General features: G+C 32.6%; 1 protein-coding gene across 1 annotated transcript; it reads right to left on the bottom strand.

Moving 5' to 3' along the window:
• Positions 1–4,465: 4,465 nt before the first annotated feature.
• Positions 4,466–14,987, bottom strand: LOC139516939 (acetylcholine receptor subunit beta-like). Its single transcript, XM_071307421.1, has 6 exons — positions 14,553–14,987; positions 11,179–11,336; positions 8,685–8,729; positions 7,981–8,105; positions 7,138–7,673; positions 4,466–5,567 (listed from the first exon to the last, which is right to left on the bottom strand). The coding sequence occupies exons 1-6, from the start codon at positions 14,596–14,598 to the stop codon at positions 5,143–5,145; spliced, it is 1,335 nt and encodes a 444-aa protein (XP_071163522.1). The 5' UTR covers positions 14,599–14,987; the 3' UTR covers positions 4,466–5,142.
• Positions 14,988–18,071: the final 3,084 nt, after the last annotated feature.

Below are 18,071 nucleotides of genomic sequence, written 5' to 3'. Positions count from 1 at the left end.
AACAAACTGACAACGCCATGGCTAAAAATGAAAAAGACAAACAGAAAAACAATAGTAAACATGACACAACATAGAAAACTAAAGAATAAACAACACGAACCCCACCAAAAACTAGGGGTGATCTCAGGTGCTCCGGAAGGGTAAGCAGATCCTGCTCCACATGTGGCACCCGTCGTGTTGCTTATGTGATTACAAAATTTTAATCCGGTAAATAGTCTAATTCGGTAGGTCACATTCATGAAAGGGAAGGGAATTGTAGTTACGACGTAAGGAACATATCCGATATCATTTGTGAAACGGTTATTCCATAACGGTCAACCAACTCGTGATGGCGTCCGTAAAATTTACGAGGGGGGGCAAGGGGGGTCCCCATAACAGCAAAACAGTGAATTGATTTGGTGAAAAACAGATAACAAGGAATTGAAAAGGGATAATAACAGATAACAGTAATGAAATATGAAAATAAATCTGTCCAGGACCAATCCAGTAGATGACTCGGAGATCTTAGTATATAACTTGTGGTATGGACCTAGAAAATTTGTGTAAACAAGAAGTTTCGGCCGTTGAGGCAGTTCTGCCTTGGTTGATTATTTTCCGTAATTTGTACAATAAGTTATAGTATGGATGTTGAATTTTTCTGAACGAAATTACTAGTTTCTGATTTTGATATAGGGATATTTTTAATCTAGGGCATTTGAGGGATCAATTTTTAATGATTTAGGTTTTTTTATTTAATTTTTGAAAAAAGTGCAGCCAGTGACACTTTATTATCAATTTGATTTTTAGATTAATTTTTTTTTCTGAAAAGCAATATATATACTTTACAAGTAATAAAAAAATCATTGATGCACAATATATTTTTTTAATTTAATGACCTCATGATAAAACATACTTATAAAATACAAAAATACCCAGATCAGTGGAGACAGGACATGTAACTGAAACACGCATGCCAGTTGTGGTTATTCTGATAATAGAAATTGACTCAAGCGACAATTCTGATAGTATAATAGAAATTGGACCTAGTGAAAATTGGATGACACCAAGTGAATCACCAATCATGTATCTTATGTGAAATTATAGAGTATGGAAAATTTGGGTACTGCATTGGAGAAGCTGTAGGATTTTATAAAGGATATTTGTCGAAAAATCAAACTGAAGACACATCTGTATTTGCATCAATGGTTTCTGAGCTTCAATTTTCGCCATGTGAAGCAGCTAAAAAGCTTTTAAAAATATGGTGATCAGGGTTCTCTTTCATGTAAATGAAAAGAGAGGGAGTAGCACTTATAATATAAATGCTAAAAGAAAAAGATGTTGTATAATTCTCAAAGCCATAATTCAAACCCACACCACTTAGTAATGTAAAACAATTCAAAGGAGAAAACTAACTGCCTAATTTATCCACAAAATAGTGAACGAGAAACTTAGTAACACAGTAACAAACTACAACCACTGAATCCAGGCTCCTGACTTGGAAATAGGCACATACAGAATGTGACTGCATCAACTTTAGCATGCTAGTTGGTGTCCAATCCTCCCCTAATCAGGGACAGTGGTGTAATAGTACAACATAAAGATTATAATGTGGTCATTGAATAAAAAAATCTATAGGGTGTACCAATGCCTTTTTTATAACAAAATCCATACTATAAGTTATTGTACAAGTAATACGTGAATTATAATTTGTACAAAATGCTACATGTTCACAGACAATGGAATTTATTACAAAGGATAATGATAATATATACTGGAATGGTCCTGGGTCCAATTGATTTTATATGTCTATGTGATGTATGTTACTGAAATTCTTCTGCAAATACAGGGCCACCCGATATTACCAGTAGAAAGACCCCAATAGATATACATTGTAAGAAGATGCGATAAGCGTGCCAATGAGACTATTGTCCATTCAAATCACAATTTTCAATTATCTTCAATTTCGACGGAAGATTGGCTGTCAAAATGCTAACATTCCAATTTTCAATAACAGTTAACAGCAAATAGATTCTCACAATAACAGATAACAAAATAGATAATAGTCCTATAACAGCTAACAAAGAATAAGACAATAACAGCTAACAGTAAATATATTTTCAGAATAACAGATAACAAAGAATTAAAATGACCCATAACAGCATAACAGTTAAACCCCTTGCCCCCCCCCCCCCCCCTCATTTACGAAGGGAGGATTTCACTTTCACCATTTGGAACTCTTGGTTTAATAGCTTCCTTGTGAGCAGCAACCCTCTATTAAGAAAATCATGATAGGAAATGCAAGCACGGGAATATCGTATCAATTGGGAGATATATACCCCGTATGCAGGTGCTGCTGGAATGTTGCTACTTAGAAATGGAAAGTTCACAATTGGAAAGCTGAAATTATCTCTTTTGTTGTAAAGTTTTGTTTTCAACCGACCCTCATTGTCAATTTCTAGATGTAAGTCAAGATATGAAGCCGACTTAACTGTATCTGTAGTATCCTTTATCTCTAGTTCGATGGGATAGATGCGTTCCGCATAGTCACCAAATTTTGAATTGTTTAGCGAAAGAACATCATCTATATAGCGGAAAGTAGAGTTAAAGGATATTGCTAACTTCTTATCTTTCTTCCTAAGAAGTTCCTGCATGAAGTCAGCCTCATAATAATAAAGAAACAAGTCGGCAAGTAGAGGGGCACAGTTTGTTTCCATTGGAATGCCGACAGTCTGTTGAAAAACACGTCCTCCGAACGTAACAAATATGTTGTCAATCAAGAAATCAAGCATCTTGATAATATCAGTTTCTGAGAATTTTTTGTTTGAATCAGAGTGATTCTTTACAAAGTAGGATTTATCCCTCCCTAAGACAAGATACTTGTATCTACGTTGGCCATTCTTTTTTATGAAGCAAAGTAATACCAACTCATTAAACTGCGACCATTAGGTGAACAAAATGTAAATTTTCCATCTCGATCATTTCCAAGTCTTCCATTGCAAATTGTTAGACCGGTGTTATAGCACAGTTGCATAAGCAATTTACCAAATCGGTTAGCAATAGTATCCAACGAACAACGAGTTTATTATAAGGATTTTCCCCATTATACTATTAGAGTGCTATAGCATCATTTTTTTCCGACAAAGATCATTATTTCAAATTAAAACAAATGACTAAGAGATTTCAAGGCAGGGAAATATACAAGAAAACTGCGGCAAATCTGAAGTATGAAAGTATATACCGAGGTAAGGAAATCTAGGTTTAAATGTCATTTATCCCTCATTGTGTTATTGTTCTAATAATTTTTGTATTCTTGTCTTTCATTTTTGCTAATGTGCTTTGTTTATATGCCTTTTTGTGTTTCTTTGATACATATGACACATGGCTATGTACTTACACATCCCGTCATTATGTTATTGTGCTATTGTAATTTTTGTGTTTTTTGCTAATGTTCATTGTCTTTATGCCGTTTCTGCTGCTTCTTTGTTATATGTTTGTTTGTTTTTATAGTGATTAAGATTATAACACCATGGTGACTGTTGTACTCCTATTTTTGACATTTTTAACTATTATGTCTGTTTGTTTTGTTCTCCCATTGTTGTCAATATAACGGAATTTGATGCTACTGTCATGCATACAAGTGAGATGCTTAGCTAGCTATAAAAACAGGTTTAATCCACATTTTTCCACATTAGAAAATGCCTGAACCAAGTTAGGAATATTCGTTATCCATTCGTTTGATGTGTATAGGCATTTGATTTGGGAATTCCGTATTGATTTTACCTCGGAGTTCAGTATTTTTGTGATATTACTTTTCTCTCATGGAATTATTTAACATGACAATTACTGTTGACATAATATTGAGGAATTCTATTAATGCGAAATATTTAACCTTTTGAAAAAGAACCATACGTATGTATTGTGAATGTTACTGGTTATTATCAACATGAAAGTTAACCTTGTACAACACGAATTGATTACTCATATCCTTCTTGACAACAAGTTTGCCTTCACGTCATTGTTTCGTTAGAAAACTGTTGCTTAACCTTTTTTCTACTGTTTTGTTTTTTTGATTGTCGTTTTTACCATTTGGTCTTTTTTGTTTGATCCTTCTGTCTTTCTTAGTCGTTCACTATTGTTTTGAAAACCCAATTAGTTGGTTCTTACTTTATTTACATATAATACTTTAATTCATTATTGCAGTATAAATCTTCCTCCCTATGTGCACTACTCTTTGTATATTCAGAACTATACTAGAACATGTATTCAACTTAACTATCCAGGACCATGAACTCAAAGCAAGATGAGTATATCACATGGTAACAAATCAACAAAGGGTTTCAAAGTGTATCATTAATCTCCTAAAGGTATACAACAAATGTGTGAAATTAAACCCGAGATTACTGTATATAAAAAAATCGCACATTTTTGTAGTGTTATATTTTAAAAATAATTCTAAAGAAATGAAAAAATGTTGAAATGAATGACATATCTTTAAGGATGTTTATTATTTAAAAGAAAAACAATAAATATTGTAGACTGATATATGACTGATATGCTACACCTTTAATTTTGCTTAGTCATGTGCGTCATGATATGTTTGCGTCATGGATGACTTTTTTCCCGCACCTGGGGTGTGTAAAATATGTCATACTAGTCCATTAGTTTCAACTTTTAAGCTACATTTCAAAAATACTTTTAACATTAAATTGATGTAACAATTTATTTATGGCCTGAAATTATCAAAATGAATCTAAATAGATATAGTGGGCAAATTGATACATAAATGTTGTTATTACTGTTTTGAATTTCCCTTCTGCATAGTTTTTTTTAAATTTACTTTCTTCTGGTAGCATGCTATATATTGGAACTTATATACAGTGCAAGAAAGCAAAGTGATGAAACATAACTTGTGTCCAAATATAATTTTCTTTTATATACAAAATTTTAAGATTAAACCACTTTGCAGTAGCAAACAATAAACCTAAAAATATGGACTCATTATCGGAAATGTTATTACAACAACTGTACGATCACGAGGAGTAATAAACAAGCAAAATTTGTCAAGAAATATTTAACATTCATCAACAATAAACAAAATGAATAATGAATAAAGGATATATATGTTTGGAAATATACTTTTGTCATCCAATCATTGCACTCGTATTATGAAGTGTCCGGATTGTTATACCCAAATATTATTACCACAAATAGTACAAATGTAGATATCGCAATGAGGATCATATATATATTATAAAATACTTTGTCCATAATCTCTGATAATTCCTTCCATGTTAGATCTATGGACCCTTCCTTGTGTTCGGTCTCATTGTAATGACTATTATTGTTCTCTGATAGATGTGTGCCTTTTATATTGTAAATCTGCAAGTCCGACCTTTCATGATGCACTGTATTCTTCCTATGACAGCACTTGTTTTTCCAACACGCAAATTTTATCAAGTAATTTGAAGTGAATCTCTTTAACGAGTTTGACATTCTTTCATCGTCTGTGCGCATGTGAAGATTTATCACGAATGTAGTTAAAATGACAGCAATAGTAGCAAGTAACAATATAAAAGCCAGGTACAACGCTGAAAAGTGAATATGAATGAATTACTAGAGGCACAGAGCAGCCCGAAACACTTATAAGATAAACATATGCCATATTAACATTTACATAAATAATTTAGCATACAGAAATACATCCTCTGTCATTATTATATAATTACTTAATCAGAGATACCAGGATTAAAATTTAATACGCCAGACGCGCGTTTCGTCTACATAAGACTCACCAGTTACGCTCAGACCAAAATAGTTATAAGGCCAAACAAGTACAAAGTTGAAGAGCATTGAGGGCCTAAAATTCAAAACATCTATTCTTGGGATAAGAAAATCCTTAGTTTTCGAAAAATTTAAAGTTTTGTCAACAGGAAATTTATTAAAATGGCCATATAATTGATATTCATGTCAATACCAAAGTGCTGACTACTCGGCTGGTGATACTCTCGGGGACGAAACGTCCACCAGTAGTAGCATCGACCCAGTGGTGTAAATAGTTATCAAAGGTACCAGGTATATAAACAACAAATTGAATGATTTGTAGATCTGAATTTCACTTTTTATCAACTTTGATGTTTATAAGTACGTTTATCATAAAATGTTCAAGAGTAAATCCTAAAACGCTAAAATTCAGGAAAATCACAATTATAAAAAGGATTCCAGTAATTTATCATCTAGAGTTCAGCAATGGTTTCAGTATTTAATATTTTTCAAAATATAAAAATAGGAAGATATAGCATTATGAATTATGAGAAGGCTATCCACCACAGACCAGATGACGTGGACTAATCAATTTAAGGTTAACGTATGGCTGCAACAATGAGTTAAATCCATACCGCATAGTCCCTAAATGACAACTGTGTTTTTTTTAGCAAGTCAAATGAGAAAACTAACGGTCTGATAGGCTCGAAAAGCTTGTTTTGTTTACCATTTTCGTGTTTAATGAATTCTTGGTTTCAAAATCATAGGTACGATTAAGACAAAATGTCAAATAATGGTTTATATGTGTTTCAAATATAACAAAAGCGGAATCATAAACGCAATTGGCAACCAGTTTGATTCAATTTTTAAAATTAGGTTAAACTGTATCGTCGATATATTTTCTCTTGCAAAAGCATTATCGGTACACATTTACTGCACCAGATGCGCATTTCGATAAGAAATCAAAACTTTGAGTCGATCTCAGTCACTTGGATAAACTTGCATGTATCTTTTAAAGAGACATTTGTTACGATTTAGACAAACAAAAATCACATATTTTCGTTTACTATAGTCACTCCCCCTTATTATCATAAATCCTAGATTTTTTTCAATATGTATCACGTATTTGTACCCTATATTTACCAATATACATTTTTTCACTCTTAATATGCATGTTTCCTATCAAGCTGAAACTCGACTATCGAGAATTTTTGATAATATTACAAGGGTGGGGCTCATAACAAGTTTCCTGTCCCCGATCTACTCTTGAAATGCGCAGTAGACATATTGGAAATTTGTTTTCACTGGGAAATAAACCTAGTCAAAGTATTTCGTTTCAGCAAAAATCTGACGACAGTTATAGAAAGATATTGTGACAAAAAATGTTAGTTTACTTACATAAATAGCAGACAGTGTTTGATGTACTGGGTATATTGTCCGAAATCAGCGTAAGATAAACTGCATATGATAACAGAACAGTTAAAGAAAATCCAATCTTTTCACCGGAATCAACTGGCAGTTTGAACACAAACGCTATCAGAATGGCCATCAGAGCTACTGGAAACAAAGTGTTAACAACATGAAACAAAAGACGTCGCTGAAGTCTGATCAAGAAAAACACTGAAGAGAATGAATCACCATCTCGAGTTTGTGCTTCAGCTTTAAAACTTTCTGCTGAGAGTAAATCCCATTCTCCATTTTCAGCATAAAAGCTTGTATCAACAGGCTCTACTTTGAAATACAGTTCTATTTCAGCTTGAGTATATGCCCAAGCACTGACTTTCAAATAGCATCCTTGTGTGTCCATAGGATAATATTTGGTATCAGACTCACAATTAACTTTGTATACTCCAGCTGGGTTCCATATAACTCTACCATCATGTGCTATCCTCATTGGCACTGAGGTGTCGCTGATAACAGATATCCCATCAACCCTATTCAAATGATAAAAAGTCATGCAGTCAAAATACAATGACCCTTAAAAAAACATATACATACTACTTTTTTTTTAAGTTGAAAATAAGACACTGCCTTTGAAAAAAACGACCAGTGGCGGATCCCTTCATTAATAGCTAGGTGCCAACTGCATGCCTAAGAGTTGGGCTGTTCAGGTCATGCTTTATGGGTTCCCTATAAAATCAACCATTTTTTTTCCAGAAAAGGGGGGCGCCTCTGAAGACATTAATTTACAAAATTTAAGAAAATTAAACACTTGGAACGGTAGTTAAATAAATCACTTACCCATTCTCTATAATAATTGCTGGTCTCCAAACATGCTCTTCTGTGGCAAATAGAAAATTGATGCTCGTATAATCCTGTGACGTACTGCTTGTGTTCGACCATTGTAATCTGGAATCCCACCAATCCTAAGTAAACAAATATTTTGTAATGTGTTAAAACATTGTCTGGTTGGAACTAGGACACATTTCGTATTTTCTTGTTATGCGAATCCATTCAAATACTTCCATATAGAAGAAATATAGAAATCATTTAATGTTTATATCAGAAAACCATTGGATATTAATGTGCTAGTGTATATTTCACTGTTTCATTAAAATATGAGGCAACTCTTAAACAAACTAATTAACATATATACTAAACGAAGATCATGTATACTGCTTCTCCACTTGTTTCTATCTCTCTAAGATGTATATTGTTAGATAAAACACGATGGCCTTGACTGAGACGTCTTTGGTCGATTGTATCGTTGGGTTACTGTTAAACTGACGTATACCATCATATACATTTATTCATAGTCAATATTCCATGGCAGGATTATCTCAACCGCCTCCTTCCCAATAATATCACATTTCATTAATGATTAATTTGTAGCATATCTAGCATCCTCAACACTTGGTATATAATATTAGATATATGTTGGGTTTTTTTTTTGAAATATCAGGATTAGTACTAATACATATAATACAATGAAAGTAAAGACTTACGATTGTCAAGTATCCAGATAATGATAAGGTCTGATCTTTTATATTCTGAAATTTAGGATAAAAAGTATTAACAAAATACCAAATTCCGTGGTAAATAAAACCTGGCAAAATAAAATGTCAGACTATATCAACCTACGGAACGAATGGAAAACAAATGTCATATTCCTGACTTGGATTTCCGAAGTTAATTGTGGGTTAATTAAACCTGGTTGTATAGGTCACGTATTCTTGTGGTTAACCAATTCTGCAGTAAATAAATTCTTAAATGTTCCTTCTAAGGAAAAAAAGTTCGAATGCACAATAAGCTGTTCAAATTGTCTGCGAGAAATGTCATTCATTTAGACGCTTATTTGCCAAAATGTACTGCTCCCTGCATTTTTCGTTTTATCATTGAACTAACTGAAGTTTAGCACATTTTTCGTCCTATTATTTACTTGTTTTTACACTCATGTTTTGTTTGAGCCTTTTATAAACTACTTTTTTAGCTGTCAAATGAAAATGATGTAAATTGTAGTTGGTTAAACCATGTTAAATCTATTTTTATTAAGACAGGATTATCTTTCATGTGGTTATCTCAAACATGTATTTCTCGTTTTTTATATAGATAAGACCGTCGGTTTTCCCGTTTGAATGGTTTTACACTAGTAATTTAGGGCCCTTTATAGCTTTTTGTTCGGTGTGAGCCAAGGCTCCGTGTTGAAGGCCGTACATTGACCTATAATGTTTTACTTTTATAAATTGTTATTTGGATGGAGAGTTGTCTCATTGGCACTCACACCACATCTTCCTATATCTAATTAGTGACATTTGGTTAAAGAATACAACCAGAAAGCCACTCAAAAATCGGTTTCAATGAACAATGGTTTTCAAAGCAAGCACGTTCGAAGACATTAAATAATCTAATAATTCGCTACTTATGGATATTATGTTTTCTGGTCTGTGCATCTCTCTGTTCGTTTGTTCGTCCGTCCGTTCTTCCGTTCGTCTTTCTGTCCCGCTTCAGGTTAAAGTTTTTGGTCGAGGTAGTTTTTGATGAAGTTGAAGTCCAATCAGCTTGAAACTTAGTAAACATGTTCCCTATGATATGATCTTTTTAATTTTAATGCCAAATTAGAGATTTTATCCCTCTTTTACGGTCCACTGAATATATAAAGTGATAATGCGGATGGGGCATCCGTGTACTTGGGACACATTCTTGTTTTTAAGGATATTTTTGGTTTTGAGAACTATTTTGATATTTCAGAATTTCATGATATTTACACTTTATTCGAAGTTAAAATCATTAACCACAAATTATCCATTGAAATAGGGAGATGGACAAATATTCAGAGAGAAAGACGTGTAACTCGTGTAAGATCTTGGAGATGAGTTTCAGTGTAAATAGATTTCCGTAAAAAGATACACATGTTTTGATAAAAAAAAATGTAAATCGTCCAAATATATTGGTGTTTAAGAAAGTTATGAATTTAAACAAAACAAAAAATGACTGATAATACTTAAATTATTTAAAAGATCTAGGGTAATGTCATTGCACTGAGTACACATAGATATATTTAACCGTACAACGATCATCCAGAATTTTGTTTAGTAAAATATTAGAGCATTTCGAAACAGTAGTATCAGCTATATTATTGAGTAAACATGGTGGTTTTATTTTCTTCACTGGATAACAGTTACATATATGGGCGATCTAACGAATGTGTTGCAAGCTACTAATGCAAATGGAACTGCATACGAATATCTAAAGAAACTACTAGTAATTCTTATCCCTTTCGGGGATATTTAGCAAATTGAATATACAAATAATTGGGAGATGTATTTGATTAATGTAAATATCGTAAATAAAAAAGAAATAATTAATTTGACTTTAATTTGCTTTTTCTCAAAAGATGTCCTACAAACCTTTTTAAATAGTAATCTATTGCGACAAATATTTCCGCTTTATTGTTAAAAAAATCATAGAGAGCTAGGGTCATCAAACTTGTGTTTGCTTTATATATAAGTTATATCATGCAAGAGTTTATATATTCAATCTATAATCGTCGAAAAATAAGATGCCGAAGCACAATTAAGTCACGCCATCACGGTATATTTTCCTTTTCTGTGTGTTTGTTCATCCGGTGGAGAAGTTTTAACTATATCAACGAGGATAATGAGTTCGATGTTCTCCTTTCAATAAATCTGAAATTTCAGTAGCAGTATCATATTATTTGAAAAAAAAAATTGTAGGTCAGGATTTCGAAACATTTAAATAAAAAAAAAAAATACTTAACTTTAAGGCGATAATTATATGTATTCTATTTGTACTTCTATTTTCTTAAGAAAAGAGATTTATCACATAAAGTTTAACATTGCACATGTAATTTTTTCGATATTCATATCCAGAGTCGATCCTTGTTCCCTAGTTGCATGCAACGTTTCATACAAGACCTTGAGACCATCCACCTACTTACCTGATACTCAATCACTGTCCATTAAGTAAGAAATGACATACCAAGTCGTTAACTGTTAAAAGATGAAATCTTATGCCAACTCGGACTTTTTTGTCTGGTCTTTGTTGCGCTGTGTAGCTCGTAAATAACTCGGTCCTCAGACTCTCCTCTAGTGCTATACTATAAACCGGTGGCGTAGCAATCGTAGTCTGTACAACGCCTGTAATTGATTTATTTGAACATGGGTTTAATTTTATTTATAGATAATGGGCACAGGCAGTTGTCTCAAATCCCCCCCTATATACCTTAATATAACGCAAGGTACTTAACTAAATTTTTTGAAAAATGTCACCCGATCCCGAATTTCCGTTATTTTTTCGATTTCTCGGTTTTCAAACCTAATTAAACTTATTATGCCGTAAATCTAAATTGATTTATCTACACAATGGTATATGACACGACTACCATTGTTGTCGGGATCACTAGCAGCAGGCCTCGGAAGTTACAACCCAGATGGAACACAATAGTTATGCGCCCTTAGAAAGCTAGTCGGTGATCATATCGGTGATTGAAAAATTTCAAAAAAACTATGATTTAAAAGCATTTCATCAATTTATTCTTTCATGAACTAGTACAAGCGTCTCTCCGGATTATTAATATCAGCTGAAATATTTAAAATGTGACTCCGAAAAGACTTTTGATGATTGAATATGTTTTCAATACTTAACAATGATCAATGATAGTGAAGGTTGAAATCTACTCACATTATATACTGTAGTATTATATGTACAAAGGTGTAAATAATGAGTACTTCGTCAAATACGACAGATCTAACGGTCAATCATGAAGATATTCAAGCCAATGATGACTTATTTGCAGATGAAATCGAAAATCAAAATAATATAAATAACATTAATTTAACACAATCAATAACCGATAGTCAATTCAATGATGACGACATGTATAATAGAATTATTCAGACAAAGTTTGGTCAATTAGATAGATATAATTTTAAGAGCGAATTATTACAAAATACTGACACAGATGATTTGAAACCTATCAGAAGCTCCCATTTTGAATTAACAAAGAAAAAAGAACATGTACTATTAGAATCTAGACTCATCGAACGCACTCATCGTGAAAACGACCGTCAATCGAAGAAAAGCTTTCTAATGACATTTACACCTTATTTAATTTTCTTGAGGACAATCTCACAAGTAATGAACTAAAACCTTTAATTTCTCGAGGCAGACGGAATACGAATGCACATTTCGATACTGGCGATAACAGTGTACACGAGGTTCTCAACAAAATGACAAACCGTGAATCAAGCACGCAAGGCAATTCAAATATGTATATACTTGCAACACTTCTCGAAATCAAACAAAGTTTCGATGAAAATCTAAAAACTTTAAACGATAAAATTGAAACAATAACTGAGAAATTCGAATGTGAGATCAAGCGTCTTGTTAATGTGGTTCATGACAAAAATAGACAAATTTATTCATTAAAAACAGAATTGTATGATGAAAAAGAAAAAGTAACTCGCCTAAGGTCAGAAATCTAACTGCAATCTCAAGATTTGAAAGACCAAGAAGATAAGATACGCACGAGTGACGAACAAAGACAAAACGTTTTCAATAAAATAGTAAACCGACTAGAATAAATAGATGGGAAATGTAAAACACTTGGAAAAAATACAATGTCTTATAGTGAGGCTTTAAATAGAAATGCTGGTGAAAAAATACATTTACAGACGAAAACTGCTAACTCTGAACTTGATATTCATCAGAGTTTACATTACGAAAACAAAAGTATAAATAGCGCAAACAGGGATCATGTATATAATCAGGAAAACACAATAACAAAAAACACTTACGTACATGCATACGCACGACCAAATACAGTGGACAGACCGGTTTATACAGAACAGATTCAACAAATACAAACACGAGTCACAAACGGAGATACAAGTGTATTTCGTGGTGTTGTAAGGAAACGTTCCAGAAGAATCGTACTTTACAATGTAACTGCTGATAAACCTTTCGAACTAGTTGATACTACAATTAGAAACTTTGCGTCAAATAAAATAACTTTTGTAAAACTTCTAATAAAGCGACAATACAAAGACATTGCAACATATACTCTTCGTGCTAACATCAATGAGAGGGACTTTGCTGCAGTAGAAAACGATGACTTCTTTTGGCCAGAAGGCGTGTACTGGCGAGACTATATCCCACAAAACAAACATCTATAACATTCATGTTCAATCTGTTATATATTGTATATTTTATTTTACTCATGTTGTTACGAATAACAACATGGGATATGAGAGGCGCTATGTATGGTACCTCATATTTTGAAAACTTGCTTAAAGACTCTGATATATGTATTGTAACTGAGCACTGGTTAAATAGAACTAATATTACATTTTCATATGAGTTAGCAAATGATTTTCGAGTATTTTCATGCTTTAGCTCTAGTTCAGTAAATTCAAAAAGAGGCTCTGGTGGAGTAGCTATTCTTGTAAGGAAAACATTTGGTTTTAAGACTTATAATTTATTTGTTGATAATGACAGAATTTGCGCTGTCAAATTATCCAAGCATGGTTATGAAAGTTTATGTATAATCGGTACTTTACTACCATCAACAAATCATTCAGCTAAAAAAGAGTATTTACAATATTTTCAAACTGTGTGTAGTATTTATGATAAAATTGAGAATGGAAATGAGGAATGTGCCAAAGAGACAACAACCCGACCATAGAAAAAAAAGCAAAAAAAAAAGCAGAAGGTCACCAACAGGTCTTCAATGTAGCGAGAAATTCCCGCACCCGGATGCGTCCTTCAGCTGGCCCCTAAACAAATATATACTAGTTCAGTGATAATGAACGCCATACTAATTTCCAAATTGTACACAAGAAACTAAAATTAAAATAATACAAGACTAACAAAGGCCAGAGGCTCCTGACTTGGGACAGGCGCAAAAATGCGGCGGGGTTAAACATGCTTGCGAGATCTCAACCCTCCCCCTATACCTCTAGCCAATGTAGAAAAGTGAACGCATAACAATACGCACATTAAAATTCAGTTCAAGAGAAGTCCGAGTCTGATGTCAGAAGATGTAACCAAAGAAAATAAACAAAATAACAATAATACATAAATAACAACAGACTACTAGCAGTTAACTGACATGCCAGCTCCAGACTTCAATGCCCCTGTTTATCTATGTGGAATCGAATTGAAAACTCAGAATAAAAGATGAAAAAACAATGAAACAGAAATGGGTAAAAAGAGATAACGTATGTATAGCAGAACGGTAGATACAAACTCAAATGAAAGAAGGTAGATAGTCATTTTAACTACATGCATTTTTTACTAAATCTAAGATATATTATTTCCCCCAAAATATGAATAAAAATTGCAATTATACTCACCAAGAAGTATGAATATGATGAAAGTATGAATGTCCATTTCTAGCATCAATTTAATCCCGTCTTATGAAGTCCATCAAAAAAAATATTATTGAAAAAGTTTCCGTAGGTATGTTGATAAAAGTAAACGCTTCACTGACTTTAATGCTATTAAAGATAAACTTTCTAGTTCACTTGTTTTCTATTTAATAGAAATTTATTTAATAGAAATTTCTTTGATAGACTTTTAAAACAACAATTTGTATACATTTTGATATGACAGGTAAATAAAATCTGTTTTAATCCCACCTGTTCGCTAGTTGATCCTACGTAATGTCTTGATACTGACTATACAGTACCGAGTCTAATAACTACTTATACTTTTTTAACGATAATTATCAAGGTAACATCAAGGAGGCTCCTTTTTGAAAATCAATAAGTAACAATATTTTTATTTGTACCTTTTTTGTATCTAAGTCACGTTTATATTTATTATTTCTATTTAAATAATCAAAATATCAAATCTATAGTTGTGTCATGGTAAAGTGATTGTCTTTGTCATCATGTAATTATTATTTCAAGAAGAGTTTTAAAAGGTTTTTGTCTTAATGAAAATGCGTTGAAAAGAAGAGATTTTATTTCCCGCTTGTTTACTTATGATTGATTAATCATTTATAGGTTGCTGAACGTCCAGTGGCAATTATTTCAAGCCTGTTCAGGACAAGAACAAATTAACAAGTACATTCAAAAGGTAGGTCCTGCAATATGGGTCCGGGTTGAAAGTCGGACAAAAAAGTATCCTTGCTTGAACAGACCACCTACTGTAGTGACTCTGCAGCTTTCCCTTATCTAACAGAAGATGATTATTTGTGTACACCAATTTGAAGCACACTTATTGCCTGGAAAAAAATGACATTATTTCTTGTCATCGGTACGGCAGATTTTTTTTAAGGACATTATCTCACCCATTGGTGCATTTTCTTCTCTGGAGGAATCTGCTCTTTTCGGTCCTATGGCAATAAGACTAAATAATTTGCATAATGCCCTTTTAATATTGTCCTTTTAATATACCTAAGTAATTTCTAATACATATAATGAATCACTGTTGAATAATTATTAGATTGTTTCAGGACAGTAAAAAGCATGAACAAGGTTGTTGCAGTAGCCCAACATCATATATTAGCAAAAACTGAAGTTCAGAAAATAACAATATTTCATACCAAGGAAACTTCTGAGTAATGCATATTATTTTAAATGCAACGACTCTTTAACAGAATACTATTGGATAAAAACATACAAGAAATTAAAGAAAAATGACTTACATAATGTCATATCCCTCAGTCATCATTGAAACCAATATAATTACACAGAGGGAAGTCAATATTAATAGTGGGATGAAAGACATAACGAGACAAGAGTAGTAGATATTTGAAAACATATAAAATCAGTTGTCATATTGGCAATTTTACCACATCTCCTTCTTTGTATACTGATATACCCATCTTAAATGTGGAATAAATAAATCATTCATACACAAGTTCTGAAGCTATAAATCTGAAACCGTGCAAGTTGCACCAAAGCGTCAAGGAATTGCTAACTTTCAATTTAATTTATATTGAAAAACCACAAATTTCATTTTTGCATGAAGTTTAAGTAGACCTCCAAATAGCTATTGGGATTGTGCTGCTTGCTTGCTGTCTCATTAAAGTTTATCCCAAATGTTCATATTTGAAATACATAATAAAGATAAATTAGATTCATTTCAATTTCAAGTTAAATGTTTATTAAAATGATGACTCTAATTCTTTTTTCATTGTTGTTTCTTCTACTTCTACATCTGAAAAAAACACAAAATACCAAAAATACAATTGTCGAAATTAGTGTGTGCTGTTCGGTTGTTTAAAATCAAGAGAACAAATATCAAATGGATTGAAAAAAATGTTATGAGTAGTTGTTATCTGTTTTCATAGATTTTATGTTTTTTTTCAACTGTGACTCTTCCATAAATGCTATCTTGCAATTTGTCTAGTCTGTTTTGTAAAACCTGAAATATTGATCAGTTTTTTTCAGTAAATTGAACTAGTAAATACTTTAAGCATAATTCAACAAATACATGAATACATCTACTTAGTAATTGTTCAGGCCATTTAAAGTTTTTTTATTTAAATATTACAAGATTGATCGTTTATATAAATACCCAGTGTTAATTTCCATTGTTTAACGCGAGCGTACATTTTAGATGAATAAATCTAATGAAAACTTCGGTTCCTTATTAGTGCATTTTGTTTAAAAATTCGTATGTATAATTACTTTCATTTGTTTCCAACTCGGTCTTGTATTGTTCTGGTCGTACTATTGCAAATATTCAATTTCATGACTGCATCATCAGTTTACCATAGTGCTATCACATGATTAGGTTAGAAATTAATGATACACCCTATTTTTAAGTGTTTTAATGTCTAATATTGACGTAACTTCACAACCCGATTTTCAATAACAGTCAGTGGTAAGACAAGCGACAGTCTTTCAAAAAGGGCTATATTCGACTCTTAGCTGATGAAAATGGAAAGAGCTCTCGCTTTGTAGGTTTTAAATTCATTTACTAGAATAGTCACGTGCATCAATCCACAAATTTTACCACACACGTGAGGTCACACGTTATGGACTTGTAGTATCGTTTAACGTTGTTGTTTACTCCAGACAATTCGTCTATTTATAGATAAAAGTTACCTGTGTAAAATCTAATTGCTAAAATAGAGACGACAAATCCGATACTCTACGGGATTGAAGGATATTTACTAGGTTTGGATTGTCCTAACCAATCAATAAATTTTGATTATTCACGTCTCGTAATATCTTCCAATCAGGTAGCAAGAAAAATTCACGCCCTAAGTGTCCATCGTTCAATTCTTAATATCGACTCCTAGGAGTCGATAATAATCGTTGCAAAGAATCCTGCTCAAACTTTTGTGAAAGACGGGTTTAACTTTGAAGTGTTGCGAGAGTTTATGTTCTATGTTGAAGGCATTTGAAGTGACCTGCAATACAAGTACTGTTCCATTGAGTTTAGTTATATGTCTTCTGTTTCTGTCCCTGACCCATGTTTTCTGTATTTGGCATGTGTAGTGCATCATGACATATGACATTGTTACGTGTACCATTATGAACTTTCGTTCAGGACTACTTTGTGTATTTTTGACATGGAACTCTTGACCAGCCTATGACTTTTTTACTCTTGACCTATGCACTTGGGGTGTGTCATCATGATACAGTGTGTTCTTTGGTATAGTACCCTGACCTAAAAGTATAATTTTGATTTGACCTTGCTTCTGAACATGTGGCATGAAGATGTATTGCCATAAGATGGTAAGTCTTGTGGCACGAGAAACTTCATATGAGCTTGACCTTTGCCCTCAATGTACAACTTGTATATATTTTTTAATTATATGGAGAATTGCCTGATTGCACCCATACCACATCTTCTTATATCTCTATTAGATATATAAATATATTAGTTAGTTTTGTGTACCACGATGATCTTTT

The sequence above is a fragment of the Mytilus edulis genome, chromosome 3 (genome assembly GCF_963676685.1).
Source record: "Mytilus edulis chromosome 3, xbMytEdul2.2, whole genome shotgun sequence".
NCBI classification, from domain to species: Eukaryota; Metazoa; Mollusca; class Bivalvia; order Mytilida; family Mytilidae; genus Mytilus; species Mytilus edulis.
This window is presented reverse-complemented; position numbering and strand designations above follow the sequence as displayed.

Excerpts from the sequence above, each read along its gene's own strand:
- LOC139516939 (XM_071307421.1), bottom strand. The coding sequence starts at position 14,598 with ATGCTAGAAATGGACATTCATACTTTCATCATATTCATACTTCTTG. Across the intron at positions 8,106-8,684 it reads TATCTGGATACTTGACAATC|GATTGGTGGGATTCCAGATT; the intron begins GTAAGTCTTTAC and ends TTGTTTACTTAG. Across the intron at positions 7,674-7,980 it reads GCAATTATTATAGAGAATGG|GGTTGATGGGATATCTGTTA; the intron begins GTAAGTGATTTA and ends TCATTTGAATAG.